Source organism: Plectropomus leopardus, chromosome 10, assembly GCF_008729295.1.
Source record: "Plectropomus leopardus isolate mb chromosome 10, YSFRI_Pleo_2.0, whole genome shotgun sequence".
NCBI lineage: Eukaryota > Metazoa > Chordata > Actinopteri > Perciformes > Serranidae > Plectropomus > Plectropomus leopardus.
The window spans coordinates 9192090-9216188 of NC_056472.1; the positions used below are offsets into that span (position 1 = coordinate 9192090).

General features: G+C 39.5%; 1 protein-coding gene across 1 annotated transcript in view; it reads right to left on the reverse strand.

The window, feature by feature from the left end:
- Positions 1-444: 444 nt before the first annotated feature.
- Positions 445-24099, reverse strand: part of LOC121948859 (partitioning defective 3 homolog B-like) — a 255453-nt gene continuing 231798 nt past the window's right edge. The window contains 3 exon segments of the mRNA XM_042494371.1: positions 445-5921; positions 6107-6250; positions 7319-7534. Coding sequence (XP_042350305.1) covers positions 6136-6250; positions 7319-7534 — 331 coding nt within the window. The 3' untranslated portion in view covers positions 445-5921; positions 6107-6135.

The window sequence follows — 24099 nt, forward strand, 5'->3', positions numbered from 1 at the left end:
TTTTAATGCAAAAAATGATGTTATATACATAAATATAAAATGTAGGTACACAATAATAGAAATCACTGTTATTGTTACAGCATTATAAAATGAGATTTGTTTTTGGGATACAAGCAGTTTAGTAAAAAATGTTATAGTTCTAAAACAGAGAGGTTGTTTAGTTGGCTCCTTCATACACTAGTCTCTGTACAGAGAGAACCAGGACCACCAGAACCCCTCATATAGAAGACCTGGTTAGTACCTTAAGCCTGTGCAACTCATACTGTACGGCCAAAAACCAAAGAGCCATAATTACAGAATGTTTGATATGTTAACCATGCTATGCAAATGTCAAAATGTCTTTTTCTTTACAATATTTTAAAAAGCATGTTGAAAATTGCTTGAACAGTTAATTGTTTTTATGTAAATTCCAAACAAAACTGTGAAAAACTGACATGGAATGAATTTAGGAAAAAAAAAAGTGATTGAAACCTCTTTCTTACAGTAGCATGGTTACACTGGCCAAACACTCTGTAGCTCTGCTATACCCAACCAACAACACCCACTATCATTAAAAAGACATACATAAAAAATAAATGCATTTGAAGAGTAACATACATGTGGATTGCGTACCAGTAACACAGGATAAGAATGTTTCACCTTCATGTAAAGTTCACATCTCAGTAAACTGCAGCTCAGCAAAGCTTCACCGAACACTGACGCAGCATCAGATACACACAGTTAAGAAGCAATCTTCATTCTTTGCAACATATTTTTGGATTGAAGACATAAAAATTGTCTGTGTGACCCCAGTGGATCATTTTCTCTAGTGCTCCGTAACAAACTGTAACTCAAATGCAACTCAGGTTATCCAAAGTAATAAAACTGGCCTTTTGGTGATGAAAATAACCCTTTTTGTTTTGGTATATTGGTCTATAGATTCACAGATTTTAATTCAGAGAGGCTGATTCTTAGTTGTCATGTCTTATCACCCATCACCCTGATCGTAGAAGCACTTAAACCAACTTCAAACTTGTTGAATCTACCCACTTCTCTGACCTCGAGTTAACTGATTTGTTTGGCAGTGTGACATGAAACAGAGGCTTCTCTGTTGAATTAACATTGACCAATTACCACCGATTTGCCAATCAGCACCATGGGCAGGACTATCACTGCTGGCAAGCTGTTGATGAGTGTTGTCAGAACAAATGAAAAGTAAAAACAACGATGGTGAGCACTATAGACAAGATATTGCTATTGAGTCTGTTCTAAATCGACACGTCCTCTCAACGTCGTCCCCCGGCAAAACAGATAAGTTGGCATGGCTACACATCCAGCCTTTTCTCAATCCGAACTCGTCAAATAGCTCCGCTCTGTCAGTGCTTTTGACATAAGTGCGTGACGCCAAAAGGCATCTTTCACATGCCCATGGGATGCTGTCGGACAGCATTAGCTGAGAACACAGCCGGACAGAACTGGGCACGTTGTTACGATACACGCCGTGTAGATGTCCAACCTGATATGCACACGGGCAGCATCATTTGAAAACACAGGTGGACCGAACCTGTCACGTGGCCATTAAAAGTGTCAGGACAGTGTCAGGTTGTAATGCTGTCGGTAACCATGTAATATAAGAAGCACATGGGCGTTTATAGGGCCGGCGAGAGGGGAGGTGGATGGGTCCCAAAAAGTGGGACTTTGGTGCAGAATCTGGTGTTCACTTCCCATTTGAATGTGATTTTTTTTTTCTTCACCTTATCATGTGCCTCCTTCCCCTAATCTTAACCATCCATGACTTTGTCACCTAAGCCTAAACATCCATGCTGTTGTTGCCTAAATACAACCACCTGCCACATCATTACCTCCATGTGCATTTGTTGACATTGGGGCAGCCGCATCATGCAGTGTGAACAACAGACGCTAAAGGATACCTAACTCGCAATATGTAGACGCTGAAGTCGACTGATCAAGCTGCAACATGTGACGCGCTGGAATGAGAACATGTTGACACATTAGTTTGGACTTAAAATGACATTAGATTCAGGTAATCTCTAGTGACTGGTTATGGATGATCAAGTCCTCCACCACCACACAAATCTGTTTTAATTTAATAATTTAAACATTTTACACTTGGATTAATTACACATTTTACAAGCCAACTGCCATTTGACCTACTGGAAGTTTGGTAATATCTAAGGTTTTGCTAGGCACAATAATCTATCACTCACCCTTGTGGAGGCAAGCCAACTGCTACTGTTGTTAATGTTAACATTGAGCAAAAGAGCAAATGATCTAAAGGGGCATGTCAACTATTTTGGTATTGCTTCACTATTGACCATTAGGTCAATATCCTAAGCCTGTGCTTAATTGTTGTACTGTACTTCAGTAATACTTTGACAGTTTTATTTGTAAGTTTGATTTCCATACTGGTGCTGAAAAGTGATAAAAGCATGAAAAAAAACATTTTTAAGAAATTCCCAAAGTCACTACATTCAGTTGATACAAAGCCCACTCCTGTAACCCTCCTCCTACTGCAGATCAACAGACGCACAAATATTTATGAACTCTCATTCCTTTCTCTGCTCTTCCTCGAAAACTCTCTGATTAAAACTTTTGTGAACCACAGATGCTTCAGTCGAGCACTACATGCTTTCTTCCACCTTCTTCCACCCCTACTTTCAGTTTATAACTTCTTCCTTTTATCCCTCTTTCCTCTCAACATACCTTGCTTAATTTTCCTGCACTGCACCTCTGCCTTTCCCTCACTTCTGTTCCTTTCTTTTCTCCTTTCTCTGTTTCTCTAAACTCTTCAACTCTCCTACTTTCCTCGTTCCAATCAAGACCCAGATCTGTCAAACAAACAAGCAAATGAGACGGTTTAGAGACAAAATCTACTTCACATTCTTTTGCAAGAGCTTCAGTCAAATTACTTCATTTTTACATTCACTTCAGTGGGTTTTTATCCTCAGTCACATAAACAGAAATGCAACTCACCTCATCCTAAAATGCCATTTTAAACATTTAATCTTCATTGGGATGAATACTGCTGAGCTTTGGAGTGAAACACAGAAATGTTGAGCTAGACTCTACCTCTTAGTTACACTTAATTGATGGTTTGGTAAGTGGCTAAATGGATATAGACTGTGGTGCAGCACTGAGAAGAGCACTCTGAAGCTCAATTCATGTTTTCAACAGGACTTGTGAGCTCTTCACCACACAGTGACGCCTACACCACCAGGTCACAGAGATGTGCCACGAACATCTAAAACTACAGTACATGGCATACACAGACAACACAGAGAAAAAGAGGCCGATAAGTTATACAGAGTGAAAATGAGCTCTGTTACTGGCCAGTTGCCTTTTCTGCCTGGTTTACCCAACAGCATGGACATCTCCAAGGCAAAAACACTTTGTTCTAGCTCATTAAGAGTGAAAATGGTACACGACTGACATGAGATAGCTGGTGCCCATTGTAGTGGTTTGGTTACATTTTATGAAATAAAGAACGATTGCAAATTATTGGAGTTATTGCTTATTTCTTGTGTTCCCCACATATCATCTTCAAGCACCATTATCACATATGTGATCTTCCCTGATTATTGCATAAGTCCCATTACAGGAAAAAGGCAGCAATAAAAAGCTGTAATGGTGTTAAACTAGGTGTTGGAATCATCTTTCTTTGGGATGTGTATTTCTTCCTTTGGGTTGTCATGTAACAGGAGGTCTCAGTATTATTAAAAGGTCGTCCCACTCTTAGCTTCTTCTAGGATGTAAAAGTTTGTAGGCTGATATAAGCCCTCTGATGAAAGTTTGAAAAATGTGGTTGTCAGCTTGTTGTTTAAATCGCTGGATTACCTTGGAATTGGATCTCTGATGGAAAACCAGAAAGTGAGCAAAAACTCCAATCAGGCTGGAATGATTCAATAAACACAGGTTGTATCGTGCATTAAGTTCTGGTGACTGTGAAAGTGTAATCCAATGAGTTTCCATACATTCAAGTAGAGGTCACTTTGAAGAACGTTACCCAAAGACAAACATAAGTCAGATCACGGTTATATAACCTTAAAATGAATATAAATGAATTGTCAGTTTGAGATTCGGTACTTCTACAGAGTGGTTTGAAATGTTTTTATGTGGGTGTAAGTATGAAGCAGGGTCATTAATAAGTAAACCAACAGCCAGGTGTGGTTTGTAGCTCTGGGCAAGTGTCACATTTGAATTGGTACTGCTACTGATTCTGGTATTGGTACCCAACAGTACCTTTTTGTTACTTTACCGTCTCTGTAATGACACTTGTGATGTAGTAGACTAGAAAAAAATTCCGCTCCTCTGCCCTTTTCGAATCACACATAAGGCTAATATTCTGTCTCTGTCTATCTGTCTGCTTGTGTCTGCTCACCTAGCAGTGATACTCAACAATTTCTAAGATTCTGTAGATAAGAAAATGGATAAGATGTGGAAAATAATCGGCACTGCAGTGATTTTGGTTTGCTAGGAAACAGATGAAGCAGCCAACAGAGAGGTCTCATAGCTCTGTGGCCAGCTTCCAGGCTATGGGACGCACTTCTACCTCTTTTCTAAACCTGGCATTCTAACCCAGATGCGCATGGCAAAATCAACTTTTGGCACCAATAATTTTTACATGGATCGGTACTGGGTTTTATCAATGTAAAATGGTCAGTACACTTAAAAGTACAGAGGTGGGTACCCAAACTTAGTGTTTTCAGACTTTATTTAAACCTTATCCTCCGCGAAGAAAGATTTAAACGCATTCCTATCAAAAAAAAAATTTAGGATAAAAATTAAAGGACTTATAGAAAACCTATTATTACATGTAAAGATAATTCATTTGGTGCTCAACTGTGCTTTAGAGCACTTCAATTACTCAAACGTTTCTATAATTAATTCACAAAACAAGACTGTAGGTGATACATCGAACAACTAGCGAGTACAAAATCTGTAATTCTAAAGGCTGGCATAGTGGTGTTCTCCCTGTTCTTACAAAAATGCACTTTAAAATGTTAAATGTTGTGTGGATTTCTGATTGTTAATCTGGCACGGATGGAAAAACCGTCCTGTAAATGAAGAGTTTTGATGATTTTTTGTTTGTTTGTTTGTTTTAGCAGCCAAGAACACAGAACAATATCTAAATTGTTGTTATTCACACAGTTTTTGAACACAGGAACATTTTCTGTTATGCTCTACATCTCAGCTCACCCTCACTCAGCCTTACAATCACTTTCTTGTAAATGGCTTTAGTCTTGAGAGTAAATTTGGCTTTATCGCACAGAGAACACTGACACTAAAATGAGTGACCTTTTTTCCGTTAAGTGCAACACGTGACCACAAGGTAAACATGTTACCACATGTTACATTGTAGAATATCTCGTCTTGTTTGTGAAATGGCAGCAGTGGAACCACTACGTGCAATATGAGAGTGTATTGAGCTGTATGCACGCCTTAATTTGAACGGATCCAATTACCTTTGTAGCTCTGACTGAATCTTGAAAGAGACAGTTTAATCAGGGTATAGTGAAAAGTAAAAACCCTCCTAATTTTATACTACGTGAAGACTCAAAGCAATTTAAATGACTTCAAACAACAAGACATTATGCATCACGCCAGCCACTCTATAATTAACCTCCTTTACCTTGCTTGTCTGTGTATTACCATATACTTCAAAGAGCGCAGACAGTGTTTGATAATGATGGTGATTCAGATCACACCATTAACAGGTTTAAACTCTATTTCATTGGAGTACCTAAAGCAGGAAGCGCTGCACGATACAAAGCAGTTAGCGTTCTGCTCATTTTCATCTCTGGACCTGATTCGTTTTCACAGCTGCAGTCATGGCATTCTTCTGTCTCAGGTTGGTTTGGTGTTGCTGTCTTCTTCTCTCCCCAGTATAGCCATATTGGTCTGCACTAGGATCCATCAGGTGCCTGTGGCCAATCAGACATGGTCTCAGACTTATTAAGGTCATAGCAAGTTTTTGTGGTCTTGCTTAAAATGCAGAATAACATAAAAAACAATGCTGCTTTCTTTAGTAATTCTAGAAGATTATCTTTGGAATTATTCAGGTGTTAAAAATGATGAATGGAGTCAATTTTAAAAACAAGATCTTTACCTGGGATCATCTTCATCCACAAATCGCCCCTACCTGTAACCTCCACCCCCTGTTCCACGCGTCATAGTGTCGTACCGTAGTCCACGAAGTGGAGGGGTGGGGGATGGGGGCACATCCTGCCGCAAGGGGCCTCTCTGCTGAGAGCTAGATGCAAAAAAACAAAAAGTCCCCCATGATCACACTGGGAGAAAGAGCAGGTGATGACACATTGACTAAAAGATGAATAGAACAATGAATGATTTAACAGTGTAATAAAAACCAAATTGAGAAAATGAGCAAAGTTATCATCACAAATTCAAGACAGGACCTGACAAGTCAGACGTTACTTTACTTAACTCTGTATTTCTGACTCATTGTAGAGTATAAACTCTGTGCATCATTATGAATCATGTAATATCATGGATGAATGAAGAGACCTGGATACAGCTTTGGGGGCTGGGCCCCATACATTTCTATGGAAGCTTCTCAGTGGCACATAAAAGCCAAAATGCCACGTATAAAATTACCTGGATGATCAGTGCTGCTCCCGCATCATTGGGCCCCTAGAGCAGGCACGCTAGAGACTCACGGCTGCTGAACTCGGGCGGCCAGCTTCTGCTGGCAGAGCTGCTGACCTCTTGTTTAGCATTCCGTGAACTTGAATGGGGATCATGTAATTTAATTTTGCAGCTCTTTTAGAGATTCAAAATGTTATTGGGCTGAATGTATTAAATCCTGATAGTTAAACAAGTCATTTTTTGGAACAGCCTACTTCCATCACTACAATCAACATCTACATTATCGTTATTTAAAAAAAACATCTGAAAAGAACTCTAATTTGCAAAGACTCATAGCACTCATTGAGTCATTGTAATACATTTCACTTTGTAAATACAACCTTTTTGTCATTTGTACATTATCGACTGTGTAGTACTGCTTAGTCTTGGAATTTTGATCAGTTATGCAATCCTTGTTTTTATCGTTTTTTCTTTTTATGAATTATTATTGTTAGCAGTGTGTTTAAACTTTTTAATTTCCTTTCTTGTCTTTTCTATATATGCGTATGTGAAACGAACTGAAATGAAACAAAGCAAAACAAAACGAAATTAAGCAGGAGTTGTGATGCTCAAAAAAATGTATCCAGTGATATGTAGAGACCTCTTTCCCAATGTAAGTCTGTGGGGAAAAAAAGTATTTTTGGACACTTCCTGGGGGCCCCTTGCATTTAATTACCTTGGGTGGGGGTAGTACCCGGGGTCAGCTCCCCGAGGGTCACCTGGTCGTGCATATGGCTGACCAGTTGGGTAGCCGGAGTAAGATGTGGCAGACTGGGAGTTTGGGTTTGGGTAGGACGGGGACTGAGGGTATCCCTGTGGGGCCTGGGGAGGTCCGGGATAATGACCTGACCAGGGCTGCATGGGGTAGTCTGCTGGATCCAATGGACCTCGCCTGTAAAAGAGAACAGCATCATTTTGAAACAAATGATGACACAAAAGAAGAAATCGAAGATTTTTTTTCTATTTTCTATGAAAGAAAAGTTTCATTTGGCATTGCAAAAAACATAAACAGTTGCATGTCAGCACTACTCAGTTTCCTCCATCAACCACAGTTTCCCATGGCTGAACTCTTACAAAATGCAGTTAGGGCTGTTACTCCTACCAACATGATGTTATTCAACACATTACATCATGGCAAGTGCAAAACTGACAGTAAATTTATGCAGTCATTTCGAGTTCACTGTTCTGTATAACTTAGGCTGAAGACTGTATATGTATATATATATATTGTGTGGCCAAAGGGAAGAAAGCTATGGGCATTTTGGCTTTTTTTGTGACAGCAATTTAAATATATGGCCCTGTTAAAACAACACACTGTTATGAAAGGCAAACAGTGAAATAAACATGATTTGCCTGCAATTTGAACCTCTCCACTGCCTGAAATCACTCATATAAAACAAATCCTCATCCAAGTGCCGACGCTGAGTGCATCATGTCAGAGTTTGCTGTTTTTGTTTGCTCTGTGATGTTCTTTTCATGTCTTTTAATAAGAACTTATCAGCAAATACTAATGCTGCACTTATAGCCAGTTTTCTCTGTTGACTAAATGGCTTAAATATTCATGAAAACCTGCTGAAAACTATTTGTTTTGGACCGACGAGAAAGAGAGGGAGCAGCGCGTGCACGCAGCCAACAGCCCATCGCCGGCCAAAGATCACATAGCAACAGAATATAAGTGACATGTGACAGTTTTAAGTAGGCTGGGGCTCAGTTAACACACACACACACACACACACACACACACACACACACACACACACACACACACACACACACACACACACACACACACACACACACAGCTGCGGTAATCCAGTACAGTCCTGTTAATAGATATCGATGTCTTGTGCCCAGTGGAAAGCAAGTACACAAACATGTGTCATCCACATAGCTAACATTACGAGGTATTACATTTTATCTCTCTGTCTTTCTGTCTCTCTTCATCTGTCTACATTTGTTTCTCATTCTTTCCAAATCTACCCATCTGCCTTATATCCCCTTTTGTTTTTCTTATTTCATCTCTTTTTTCTATCTTATTCCTTCTATTTACATATGTGCATTCATGCTTGTTTGTGTGTGTGTGCATAAATGCGAGATTAAATGTGTGCACATAAAACCGTCACTATTTTGATTAAATTTATATTGACTTGCAGTTCAGATTAATATACTACAAAACAATGTGTGTTGAAGCATGTACTTGTGCTAAAATGTGTTCAGAGCAGAATCATGTTACTCTTACTGAGTGTCATAATGACACTTATCGGCGATACGTGCAGTGGAGTAGGGGAGCTCTGCAGATTTCAACCAATCACAGAGTTGACCTGTTGCCTCTTGCCTGGAGATAATGTTAATGTGCACACAGCCACAGAGACAGACAGACTGAATCAAACACAGGTTTGTACATAAATACTTGTACAGAGCACACACAGTGCTGGTGGTCTCCATGCTGACGCCTGTGTGTGTCAATTTGGGTGGTCAGCAGTGGAAAGTGTATAACTAACTACATGCCCATCATGTTTGGGATGTCTGCTTCTGCCCTTCCTGTCTCCATATCTGTCGTGAGCCTATGTGTGTGTGTAAAACAGCATGCACATACACACACACTGCATTTCTGCTTCTCTCATCTGTCAGCCTATCTGTCATCTGTCTTCTGCTTTTCGACTTATTCTGCTACACTTATTGTAAGTCACTATATCACCTCCATGTCTCAAATGTCTCCCTTTCATGATAGCCACAGCCGTTTTGTCTGCTCCTCTCCTGTTGAAAAAGCCTCCCAACATGTAATTCTGCCAGCTGCCCCGTCTGTGCATGTGTCTGACTGCCTCTTGCTCTCCTTTTAGAGGGTTTTATGACTGCACGTCTGCCTGCCTGCCAGCTAATCTGCATGGCTTGCTATCCCTCTCTGAGCCCGTAGATACCTGTGCCCATATCAGTCAAGTCAATCTGTCACTCAGAATTTGGCCCCTGGCACCAATAATGTCACCAAGGCAGAGATAAGAGCAGTGGCGAGGTGACGGGGAGGTGAAGAAGGAAGGACAGACAGGGAAAGAGAGAGATAAGATAGAAAGTGAGGAGAAGTGTAGGGGGAGGTATGAGGGAGGGATGCAGATAAAAAGGATAAGAGGTAAAGAGGTGAGGAAAATACAATCAAGGAGCAGAAGGGAAGACATTACTTCTAAAATGTAATTAAAAGCCATCAGCATCTTTTGTGATAAAAAAAAAAGGATGTTTCTGCAAAGAAGCTACAAATGAAACGTGAATGCTTCACACACATCTTCAACTCGACAGCACAAAAGATCTATAAAATCTGCACAGTTTCAAGGTGGACACCAAAAATTAGCATCACCGATGCAGTGTCTGACCAAATATCTCCCATTCTGTTCCTGAGTTATGATGCTGAATCATGGCCAGAAAGTGTTTTTATAGAATAAAATGATGTCACAGAGAAGATGACCTATTGGGTATAAAGCGTCATCCCTTTATCATTTTATTCTATAAACCATTTGTGTGATTTTTTAAAAGATAATTAACATATGTTTTCCTGAGTTGTGGCCAAAATCGTGTTATGCTGGGACACAGTGACCTTTGAACACCAAAATCTGATCCGTTCATCCTATCACATCTACAAAAATGGGACTGACGGAAATCTGAAAACATGATGCTAAAAATGCTTCACTTATCTTTTTAATCACTTATTGGGATACTAGATGTCACTATTTAAACAATTTGTTAAAAACTGTAAAACTGTAAATAGAGAATAAACGAAATGATGCAGAAAAGGCCAGTGGGCCATGAGATAAATCATAAGACAAGTTTGAGATGGGAAGGAGACTAAATATGGAAAAAAAGGCAATTAAGAACAAAAACAGTGAAATGAAAAAAAAATTGAGTTAAGAAGAATAAAACTTAGATGAGGATAAGAGGTTAGACTGAGTTAGAGGCTTGTACTCTGTCCATAATTTTGAAGACAATCTGGCCAATAAGTAACCTAAAAAGACACTCGGAAAAAGTGATTCTACCTCATTACCAAGCTTTTATTTCACCTTTGTGATCTTCCAGTGGTTACACCTATAAACTTCTCCACTAGCTATGTGGAGAAGCTATGGCTCTGACCAATTTTCGCTTATTGGCTGCTTGTGCCCATCCTAGATTTCTTTGTGATGCCCTAACTTTAAACCTTTGCCACCGACTGTTGGTCGTGTAACAGTCATCTGCTGGAATAAAGTAGTATGGAAAATATTGTTAATTTATTGTATCTCTAGGAGGACTGAGGTTTCACAGGTGCTGGATAAAGTTGGAAGTATTTAAAGTAGAAAAAGAGTTAAAGTAGGATCCACACTGTTTAGGGGCTGAGACAATTAGCCGCTTGTGGAATTTGCTTTCGTTTAATCTTTTTGGCTGCTGGCCGGGGCATTTTTCAATATCACTAACATTTTTTCAGGCAACAGGGGTCATTGATAAGCCAAAAATGATACTCGACAGAATTATTGTTACTGAAAATAATCATTAGTTGCAGCCTTAGAATTTTCTGAAAGCTGCCACACTGGGAATGGGGTGGAAATCCAGTGGGAATCTTTAGGGAATCCACTGTAAATCCGGTGGCGGGTTTGGAATTCTCCCTCCAGGAACCCAGTCAGCACTGCACAGCAGCTGGGGATTATTGGGTAATGAGGATGGAACCCACTACTGGCACACACACACACACACACACACACACACACACACTCACACACACACACACACACACACACACTGTGGACCTTTGCTTAAATGCAGTGCTAGCTTCTAATCACCCCCTCCCAAACCCCACATACTCTGGAGGAGGCAAATTGGCACACAGCTGGAGAGGAGTTAAGACCAAATGAGGAGGCTGGTGGTCTGTGTGTGTGTGTGTGTGTGTGAGACAGAGAGAACGATAGAAACAGATGTAATGAATGAGAACAGCTTCCTGGCACATGTAACAACTAGTTTAACATAATTGAGAGCATAATCAAAGCAAAACGAAAGATTTGAAAATGTTCCAAGCAGAACGGAAAAGCCATCGAGGGCTCAGATTGAAGCGGAACTCAACTACGCAATACCTGTTTAGTGATGACTTCTTTAATGTTGTTAGTTACGTAGATGCGCGGCGCTCAGGGCACATAGGTTAGATATTTGAAAAGGATAATTGGAAAGAATTCTCTCCAGATCTGACAGTAATTGAGAGTAATGTGAGCCTTTCTAATTCCCGGGCATTTAAGAGATTTCTGATGGATTTCGGAGGAAACAAGGAGTTGTTATATGTACTCTGCACCTGCCCCTCTCTCTCATAAACACACACACACTTTCACTTACTCTTTCTAGAGGGGCTGGATACAGCTGTTATACTAGTGGAAACACACACACACACACACACACACACACACACAGACACACACACACACACACACACACACACACACAGCCATCGATCATCCCAGCCTGTCTCAGAGAGACTCAAATACCTTTAAGAAAGAGAGACAAGACGTCGCAACACATTAAAAAAACTCCTGAGAGACAATGACAGCCGCATCGCAGATGGATCGTCTCAATAAAGCACAAACACAAACAGCACCGCCTCAAAATGAGAAGAGAGGGAAAGTTTGAGTAGAGAGAGGGGAGGGTTACAGAAGGTGAGAATGAGGGGAGGGAGCGGGAAAGAGGGGGGGGGGTTAAAGAGTGATATTCAAAGTGAGTGAAAGAGGAGCGGGGGAAGGAGAGGAGATAAACTACTGCAGCTTTAATTCAGTTATATCTTTATGAGTCTTCACAGAGCCGAGTCCTCACCTTGTGTTGATATCCATTTAAAACTGATTTTAGGTTTGAGGATGGGAAAGCACTTCATATATTCAAATCGCATTCAACAGCGTCAGATTCTTTGTCAATGAGAGTCACGATATTTTGACAGTCTGGTAATAAAACAGATTAATAGCTCAAATTGTTCCACAACTACTGTCGTAATGTCATTTGGTGAGCCGCATTGAAAATGGAGCTGCTGTGATGTAATGTCCCCGGAGTTAAACTGAGTTTAACTTAGTTCCATTTTCCTAATGTGATACTTCATTATGAAGCTTTAATCACAGAAGCATCACAGTCCAAACAATGAGGCAATAAAAGCTTAAGTGAAAAATAATGAAGGTTGGAGAAATATTTTATCTTCCATCTGAGGAAGGAATAGAGGGGAGGGCTGGATTTAAAAATGAAACCTGCCACGTCTTGGGGTTTTTTGCAAATGGCATTTAATATTGGTTTCTAAATAAATTCCATCGAGTTTAGTGCATCAATTTACCAACAATTATATCTTCACATTTTCTGCAAAATGACTTTTGAAAGAAAATCATTATTAAAATCACCTGGTACTTCCACAAAAACTTAAAACAAGACTGATCAAGGAAGGACAAAAATGACTTGACCTGCTTCTAATAGAACTTTTAATAGTCAAGATGCCTTTATAACATATAAAGCATATATATAGCATATAGAGCAAATTTATAAATGTTGGATGAAAAGCCCTCTGGTTCGTTGTCTACCCCTTTAGAGTTAGTTACGCTGTTTAGATGTGCTTACAAATATACCAGTAGATGTTTACACTTTTTTCAATATGGTCATTGTTTGCTCAGTCATATTCTACATGAGGACATAACACCTTGTGTATCATGTATAATAGTGGTGGATATATGCACTGAAATATTTACAATATAATCATGGTTTTCAGGGGCTTCAGGCAGGCAACTAACCAAGATTTGAAAGCATCAACTAGAGAGTGAAGGCTTTCAGCATGATTGGCAGTTGTCTTTGTTTGAGTTAGACCACACAAAGCTGCTGCGTGAGCAAACTGCACAGGTACAGTGTGTGGCATCTGGGAGTGTATTAACTGTGAGCAGTGAAAAAACAAACTCTAAACAGAACAGAGCTGAATCATTAAGAGTGAAGCCTGCAGCGGCGGAGAGAGTTTTATTAGGAGAAGCCCAATAAGACACTAAGCTGTTTTCCTACTTATAGCTAAGTGGTTACATACTGTGTGTCCGGGTGCATGTGTGTGTCTGTCAGAGATGGAACTCTGTTGGTTCAGCTGTCAATGTGGTTTGTGTTGGTGCTTGTGTGCTTGTTAGAGAGCCCTAAACCTCTCTAGACTGCTGACCCCTTAAAGTCACATGATACCCCATCAGTTCCCACCAAACACTTAGAAGATGGGGTCAAAGGCTAAGGAAGGGTATTATCAGCCAGGATTAGGGGGCATACCAAATAAATAGACATAACATTCAAACTCTAATTACCATTTGGCAAAGTTAACAACCATTTGGTGAAGGACTGATAACCCCAGTTATTAATGGATGTAAAGCTAGCTTAATGATTTATTCTCTCAGACATGACTGATGAGGTAGATGATTATTTTCAAAGGCCTGTTTTGGAAGGCGGTATTACATTTTCACAACTTCCCTAACAAATACCACTAAAAGTAGACTTAATTCATCATTTCGGAGTTTTATCGTTCAAATTTCTTAACCAATGGCCATGTGATTTTACCCAGAGATGAACAATAGCAGGTGTAGCTGGCTAGCATAGGCTAATGTTAATGAAAAATGTGTTTTGTTTAAAAACTGTCTCCAGCTAACTTTTAAATGTTCCTAGCCGTTTAAAACATAAAAGCATGTAAAAGGGTCTCAAATATGCACACTAAGGCAGTGTTTATACTATCAAACTAAAGTATTAGAGGCTAAAAGCTGCAACTCTCAAGCAAAAGTCAGCATCCTCACCAGCTGATGGCCAATGAAGCGATGGAAGTTAAGGAACAGCACTGTCCATTTATTAGGGGACAGAGCTAATTAGCCCCAGTATTACAGCTGGGTTGAAGCCTTACATTCATGAGAATATAATCACAATGTTACTGGTACAATCCTAACCATCGGACTGAATGCTTGATAATAAAAAAAACAAAACAAAACAAAAAAAAACAAAAAACAAAAATTCATTTATGCTTTAATGTTTAAATTTCCAAACAATATGCTTTACTTTTAGCAGAGAAAATAATTTGAGGATGAAGACTGATCGATGAATTTAGCAAATGTAACACTATCTAACACAAGTTTGACTGGAGTTACTAAGAGTGTAAACTTCCTCAGACAGCACTAAGGAGCAGGACACAGCTGCTATTGTTGATCTAATCTTTGAACTCTACAGTAGTGTCCTGGCTCCCACGCAGTTGATTTTCCTACAAAACTTGTAACCACACATAATAATATAACTCAGCTGATGTCACACCATTTGCCTTTGGAAATAAGGTTTCTATTACAAGCTAGTCATGACATGTTAAGTTAAGGCATGCTAACATTTGCAGCTATAAAGGTCAATTGTCGACCAATGTAGTACAATGTGGACAAATCACTGTTATCAGCGGACAGTTCTCTACAGTAAGGCGGTGGAACCTGACTTTGAATTGGTGCAACCAAATTCTTAATCAAGTATTGGTTGTTTATATTACCTCTTATTAAGAAAATCACTTCAAATATTTCAATTCCAATTATATACTGGTTTAATGTTAAAGGTATCCTGTGCAGGCATGTTGGTTGTAGTGGGTCATGAGTGGTAATTGCAAGGAATTACTTAAGTATGAGTCTAAACTTTTTTTTTTTTTGCATGGGAATTCTGCATAGTAAATGTATAAAGGCTGTGCAGAACTGATGAGAAGACGCTCGTAGTGATATAAGTCAGCAAGAAGCCACAGCAACATAAAAGACAAATCTGAATATCAAGCACATATGAGTCAAATATTTGTGCCAAGACAGGTTGACTTGAGGGTTATGAGAGTGTGAAAAATACAGACCAGACAGTATTTCACTGGGGATTATTTAACTCTCTTAAAGTAAGACGAAGATGCAATCCTTTGTGTTTCTTTCACCTGCATACTAATTTTGTGTTTTGTACGTGTCCAAGATGTAATTACTGAGGAATTCACAGCAGGGGCAAATCTGTGTTAAAACAACTGACCAACAAGGAATTTCCAGGCAAGGAGCAGGCCACTAAAAAATCCAATCTTCATCTGTATTCACTGAAACAACCAAAGACCAAAGGACAGAGAGGAGGCAGATGAATGTAAAGAGGAAAAGAAGTTAGCGTAAACAAAAGACAAAGAGGTGCAACAGACAGACAGGTGAAGAGGAAGGAAAAGAACAAGGGCTGTGTTTTCCTATTCACTATATGGTGCACTGCAGTTTTTATCTGCCATTTTATTTGATATCTAATTCTGAGTGTGAAAATTGATGCACTATGTAGTACTAGGGATGCAGTTTCTGTTAATTTTGCTTTAATTGGCTGACACACATTAATAGCTAACTAAGTAGCTAATCTTCAAGAAGAACAAAGACCTGAAATACAAAATGGCCTTTCATTTTAGTCCGACGCTCCGTTACCTCAGTGAGCTTTAGCGCTGCAATTCAAAGTGCTCTCCATTTAGAGGTGGTGAAATTTCAATATTTTGTGATGTAAATGTCTTAAGTTTTATGTTTTTTTCTTAGCTTTGCTGGCAGAAAGCTGACCCGCCATGTTAATGTGTGGAAACATGCCCACTACCCAGCCTCAGGTCTCCTCAGTTGCTCTGCTATATCCAGGGTCAACAGGAGCTAATTTGGGCGATTCATTTGGCAATCAGCTGGTAAAGTCATCCCAGTGGTAGAACATATTGCTGCGGGAACATTACCCCCACCCTCCGTTCTCCCCCTCATCTTGCCCCGGTGAGTAAGTGGCTTCATTTTGACTGCAGAACCCCTTTGGCACTGTTAACCATGTTAGCATCACTAGTGCTGACACTGCTAACACTGGTTGCAGTGATAACATAAGCAGTGCCCTAAGTCAGCTAGCTCCAGCCAGATCTGAATGGTGCGCAGAACAGTAAATTTTAAGAGTAGCAAAATTAATCTATTGACCAAAATGTTTAACCAATTAACTGTTAACTGCTGACATCCTTTTATAGTAGTATCCTCAAAAAACAATCTAAAAATGAGAAAAGAAAAAAAAAAAAATTATCTTTTGGCTTTTTGCCTTTAGAGATAGGACAACCTAAGCGTGAGAGGGGAGTTGAACCCACCACCGCTGTGGCGAGGACACGGAGCCTCTATACATGGGGCGCCCGCTCAACCAGGTGAGCTATTGGTTAACCCAGAAGAAAAAAAAAATACTGTCCATGGCATGAACTGCTAACAATCCTAGAATGCAAGCCATTAATCTCAGAGGAAATAAATACAGGTTCTTACACTGAAGTAAATAGGAAGACAATGGAGAGTATGTGAAGAAGACTATAATGTGAAGGAAAATAAGGAAAAAGACAGAGTTTTACATCTGAAAGCTGAAGAAAGAGAAATGACAAATAGGACTACAAGTAAGAGAGACTGAACCTTCCCCATGAATGTCTTGTGAAGCTGAGAAGAAAAACATGAAAGGAGAGGGAGGAAGAAAGGATCAGAAAATGAGAAGGGAGGGACAACAAAGAAAAGAAATGGATGGGAGGGGGGAGGATGGAGAGGAAGAGAAGAAAAAAAAGGCAGAGAGACAAGTGCTGCCCTCCAGAGAACGGGCAAGCTGTAGGTCAGCATCTGCTGAGAATAATGGGCCCTACTTTAGAGGGGCACACACACACACACACACACACACACACACACACGCACACACGCACACACGCACGCCCGGATGCTTGCTCATACAGTTCACGTTTGAATGAAACTAAACACCTTTCAGGGGCTCCTATCTGTCTTTGTCAATAAAGTTCTGTCAAATATGATTAATCCACTTGGATATCATGAATTACAAACTGACCAGTCCAGGAAACTAACATGATTACATTCCCCTGTGTATGTAAGTGTGTGTGTGTATACACGCTTGCAAATATGTCCTGTGAGTATGTGGATATGAACGTGTGACTGTGAATGTGCAGGGATGCATAAGACAGAGTACTTTTATTACAGAACACAGCTGACATGTAAAGAAAGAAAAAAAGGGCAAAGCCAGGAGGGAGTGAGATGAAAATGACCACTGGAGGATAAAGAGAGGATAGTAGAGAGCAAACGAAAGAATACGGTAATACGGTAAGCACTTAAAGTGAAAAGTATGAGAAAACGCTGCAGTGAGAAAAAGGGAAAACAGGAGAGAGAATCAAATTAGAGCACAAAAAATGCAGAAAAAAAGGTCTGAGAGAATAAAAAGAGAAACAGCACTGAAAGAAAAAGAAAATTAGATGGGAGAAGGACAGAGGAGAAACCCATTAGAGGAAAGTGAGAGGAACTGAGGGATGAGGGCCTTCCAGATGGTAGGAGACTGTTGCCTCGGAAACACAGAGAGGGCAGAACAATGGGGATTTGGAGTGGTGTTTCGCATCCCATCATAATACGGCCATGCCATTTGGAAACTGAGCGATGATGCAACGGCCAAGAAAAAAAAAATCCAAGGGGACAACAGTTTACTGCAGAAAAGTAAAAGAAACAATAAATCCCGATCAAGATGTCAAATGAGAGATAAGCTTAAGGATCAACATAATAAAAAACACTCTCTGGACTAACACATCACATGGTCAAATGTCCTTCAAGACCTTTGTCCATGTCATTGCTCCTTTTCCAAAGCATTCAATCTCCCACCGTGGCTCTTACACATCAACTCCCCCCACCATGAAGAGTGCATACCGTCACCCAAGGAAGCTGAATTCATACTATGACGTGATCAACTATAAAATCTCTTCGACAGACGGACGATGGCAGGAGTCACAGTACAATCAGGAATTGTTGTGTAGTGCCAGCATCCAAAGATACAAACCAAGGACAAGGATGTCTCTCTAAAGCTGCTTTATCATCTAGACATCTCCCAGAGGAGCTGTATGTTAGAACACAAATGTCCAAATCAGTTGGACTGAACATTTAACAGTCTTAACCTTGCCAGCTCCTTATAGTACAGACTTAATGATGTGTCTATCACAGGAGAAAACAAAAATTACAGGGTGAGGAAGAAGGGTCATTTACATGAAGACAGAAACAAAAATGTCTAACTGGAGAGACAAAAGATCAGGGGACTTCTGTCGATATGGGCCATGGCTGAAATCGTCAGATAAATTCAAGGATTGGCTGGAGACTGTTAATGATGACCAAATTGAGAATTGGCAATGGCACAACATTGTTATTCACCTCATGTCTTGAGTCCTAGATGCTCTAACTAAGTAGTAACCTCCAAAGCTGAAAAATAAAGTCAATGTGGAAGTGCCAAAAAACTGCAATTCATCTAATGGCCACTTGAGGCTGGCTCTAAAACAGAGGTAACCCCAAAGACTCCATGTTAAAATGCCTGACTATACAGCTGATATAAAGGTAGCTACAGCCTTCCACAAAAAATGGTTTTAACACTATAGCTAATTTCAACATCCATTTACATTTTAATTAGGCCCAAAGTTAGGGTTAGGGTGGGGCCACTATGTATCCTTGCCTTACAGTCAGATCCATCCCTCCCTCCTCTGTAGCTCCAAGCCTCTCGTCCAAATATGGTCACTTCTGCCTCCAGAAAACAGCCACAGCCGAAATGCCAAACTCAAGGCTTCAAAACGGCAGTCCACAAACCAGTAGGTGACATCATGGTGGACATGTCCATTATTTAAACAGTCTACGGCTCTACCCATATGCCACCTCTCACCTAAACCAAACAGAATATTTCCAGATGCTGAGAACACTTCTGACATGGATAATCTCCTGTTGTGCGCTACATGTGTGAAAGAGAAAACATGTGCAGGGCTTAATATGATAAAACGGTTTAACATACAACTAAATTATTCATATACACCTTATTTTATAAATATGATTGGGATACCATTCAAAATATGTGCATTAGGCATTAGCTTATTGATTTTTTACACATCATTAGGTTTTAATATTTTCACAAAGGAAAGCAGTTAATGTCATTTTTAAGAGTCACAAAGTTGTGATATTACTTGTGTGTACATGTTTTTGCAAACACACATTATTATTAAATATATCTGTCCTGCATTAAATATATCTAAATTTTAAACACTAACCCCCCCAAAAAAAGCTGTGAAAGAGGACTGAAAAGGTACATGTCTAAATATATTTTGAAATTATGCAGTTATTACAAAAAAAAAATCAACTTCTTTTATAAGGAAATATTCCGAGGCATCCCTTTTAGGCTGCTCTGAAATGCACTTCTACAAACTACATGTTTACAAGCTCTAACATCAGAGGAAATTATAACCTTGTCACCTCAGGAAAATGGCCACTTTAAATGAAGCCATAAGTCAAGTTAAATGGTGCAAACCAAGTCACGAGCAATATCAACTTTTAGACATTAAACGCAACAGCCATAAAGACAGATTGATCTCACTGGCAAATGAATCAGCTGCAGCTTGTAAGTTCATGAATGGGCCGTGTCTTTCTATACTAGCTGAAATTCTTCAAACTAAAGGTGACATTCAGTTATGGCAGTATCCTACTTTGCCACTAATAGGCAGTATAGAGGGTGACTTCTTGAAACATCATGAAATCCATTACTGATAATACCATATCCCATTCAAATAGCCTCCATTATTTCACATCTTGAGCCAATAACTTGGTTCCCCCTCAGCAAGATGTAATAGTTTCAAGCTGGGGACATTTTGCTCAGTGCATGACCACAGGATACAAATTGCTGACAAAATTACGATCCCTCTATAGCCACTAATTTAGTGCATGAAGAGGAGTTCTGAAATTATGCTTGTAACAGGGAGATGGGGGATTGTAAAAAACGGTGGTATTTGCAAAATAGTGGATTCAAATGAAAAGAGGGACGGGGACCCAAAGACATATGTACAAACAATCTCAGCCTTATTGTGGTGCATTAAGAAAAGCTTTTGGTCGTACTTGTACATAAGTAACTACATAACTTATGTTAAAGTCTTTTAGCAACTTTATCAGTGAATGTAACTAAATGTAAGCATGTACATCCATTCACCAACTTGACCACCACAGCCTCACTTGGTTATTTCAGTGTCAAACCCCCTGCCTGCTGCAGTAATATGAGATGCTTCCTGTTTCGAAAGATTCATAAATCATCGTAACAATTTACGGTGTGTCTCATTTGGTAACAAAGACTTTGACATTAGCTCAATTTTTGCAGACACTCATCATGTTGTCTTTCATAATTTATGTTTTTGGGAGATGGGACTTTGCATGCACACAGAAACACATTTAATTGTCATTTAACTATCCAATAGAACTTTGTGAATGCCTGAAAAAAGAAGCTTGTAGCAGTGCAGGAACAGCAGATGGTCATTAGGCTGTTGCCAGATGTTAACATTTCACAGCTGCAACTGTTGAAATGTATGAAACGCAGTCCATCTTCTTGTTCTTTGGACAGACATAAATAATAATGTAACACTCCTTGATGTGTTTCCCATATTTTTTGTGATGAGTTAACTGCTACAAAGTATTGCCAAACCATCGCCAGCCTTTAAAAAATTATTTCACTAATATTAAGAGGGTCCTGACATAAAAGGAGGTCATCCATGCAGTAGAAAGACACAAACACTTTTGAAACTGGTGCTAGATGACCAAAGAAAACAGAGAAAAGAAGTGTTGCATTTGCTTTTTCTTAAGAGTTAGAAAACCTCCAACTACCAGAATGCACTTTGCCATACCAGACTAATAAGCACTCCCGCTGGTGTGTTTATAATGCGAACTGGTCTGTTTGACAAAATGGCGGCCAACTGGTAACAAACAATCTTGTATTACAGTCAAATGTGAGGCTTAAACATGTTTTTTAAAACGTTTGAGAAAAATCCAGAGCACTAAATCAACAGAATCTTGGTTTCTATTTGATCAGCACTGCCTAGTTTTCAGCTTGGTCTCAGTATTTCTCCGCCTTGTTTTCGCTGTAAAGGAAGCAGTATAGCGCCCACTTCCTGTTTACAAACTCTCAATGTTACTGCTAAACACTGCGTTAAAATATGTTTCGCAGAACAATTTAGAAGAAAAATAGGCACTGCAATAATATAATCTGGATTTATATTCAATCAGCACTGCCTTCTTTTACCATTTGATTAGACTTTAGGCGGTTTTGTCTCTTGGTCTGCTTCTCTACTATTTGTGTCCATGGTGACAGCATTAGTGGTGAGCAATCCGAAAATGGAGATGTGCAGCCTGTAGTACAGCCACATGCTACCTGCGCTGTTTTGATGCGCTGTTTGTTTGAAGCTGGTTGAAAATTTTAATATAAAATATCAAAGTAATATCCAAAAAAAGGCAAGCGAGTTGTGACACAAAGGTTAAAAGTACAAAAATGAGTAGAATATGTTTGTAGGTTTTACAGCTTGTAACAAAACTCGATCTCACCACATGAGCAAAGTATCACTTAACATCAGATCAGCTCCAGCATACCCCAAAAACCTGTTAAACATTCACCAGCTGGGACCTGAAAGAACAACTTCCTCCCTCACCGCGGTGTCAAGACATATGAAAGCATATCCATACCCTTGTCAAACAGGGACCCTACGGTTCTGCAACACATTATGGGTTGTAGCCTGACTTTTTAGAGTCCACGATCAAGATCAAAGCTGTGACCATAACCCTTTAATGCAGCAACGGCTGAACACATCAGAAACACTAGAAGCTAGGAACAAGATAGGGTCAAGAGAGGAAAAAGAAAGAGGGAAGAGGGGGGGAGGCCAGCTATGGGAGACAGGGTCCCCCTTGATGGCTAACAAACAAGCAGAGTCTCGATGAGTCCAGAGACACACAGAAAAACAACTGGACAATGGGGTGGATTGTGCAGCAGTTGTAAAGTGGTCTGGGAAACTCTCAGGCCTGGTTGGGAGGTCTTCTCAAGCGAGATAGAGAGACAGAAAAAGATGTGAGAGACCCCCCCCCCCCCACCGGAGTGAAACAATATTCAACAATGTCCTTTTCACCCCAAATTCAGAGAGAATGAGAAGGAGAGGAGGAGGGGCAGAGAGGAGGAAATATGCAAAGACCAATAGCAGAAGGTTGAGGGAAATAAATGGATAAATGCAACTAAAAAGACACACGGAAACAAGAGTGCAAGACACAGAATGCAACATCTGCTTTCTAATTACTAACCATCCGATTAGCATTATAATGAGGAAGTGACAGCCTTCCCAGAAACCTGAACAACAATTCTGATTGGCCCTTTTTAATCCAATAAGTGTAATAACAAGGACAAATGGGTAAGGGTGTTTGGCTAATCCAATTGGGTCATGGCTGTGTCTCCAACAACTGTTCAGTGTTATCAGCAGAGATCCTGAGAGAGCCGAATCATGTTTTTGATCAAAGCTGAATTAGTCCAGTCGGATGTGCTTTGACACTCACATGCATGGATTTATCTTATTAATATGAGTGGATTATGATACTTACATGCAGGGCTGTGTAATATATCGTTATTTTATTGATATCAAGAAATAAGACTGGATATCCTCTTAGTTATCCTCTTAGTTTTTTTAAGCAGAATTACACTAAAATTATGTAATTTTCTGAATTTACCACTGTTCAAGCTGCTTTATTATTTGCCTTCACCTACTTAGTCATTATATCCATTATATCCACATTACTGATGACTATTTATCAAAAATATCAGTGTGTAAATATTTTGTGAAAGCACAAAGCACAGTCAACCCTACAATATGGCCACAATATACTGATGTATTTGGCCAGTTACTATGATATTTGATTTTCTCCATATCCCCCAGCCCTACTACCACGTAAAATAATAGTTATTTTTTGTCAATATGGTAATAATTGGCCTCCCATATTTGTTTATAACGTTTCTACATTGCTTTCTATAATGTAATCTATAATAATTATTGATAATACTTCACCATATCACAATTCAAGATACCTTCAGACACTGGATTGTATGATATCTTATCGTTGAAAAAAACAAACTGTAATTACTGCGTCAAGTAAACAGTCAATTATTGCCTCCTACTGCCAACACCATGTGAAACAGAGTAAAGAAGACACCGCTGGGTCCAGAGTAAATATCTGTCGCATATCCAACTTGAAACTAAGTTCAATATGTTGCTCTTTATAACGTTATGTAACGTTAGACTCATCTTGAGCGCACTAAATACCCAAAATGGGGAAATGAATTCACTAAAATAAGGGAATGGATAGACTAAAGCAAAGGAATGAATGAGTTAACAAAAACAAGGTAATGATTTAATATAAATAAGGGAACAAAATGTTTTTCGAAGCCACACAATAGCATCTCGTGCTCGAATTAGTAAAAATATTGCCTCGATTTATTCATTTTTTCTCCCTGTGGCATGTCTCAGGCTATCTATACTTACACTATCAATAGGCAATTGACAGTTCTGGGACCCTGTAACCGCTAATCAGATGGGCTGTCCCAGCCTCAAGTAGGCGCAGCCAGCTGGTCTAACTTTTTGTTTTCCCGTCAATTTTT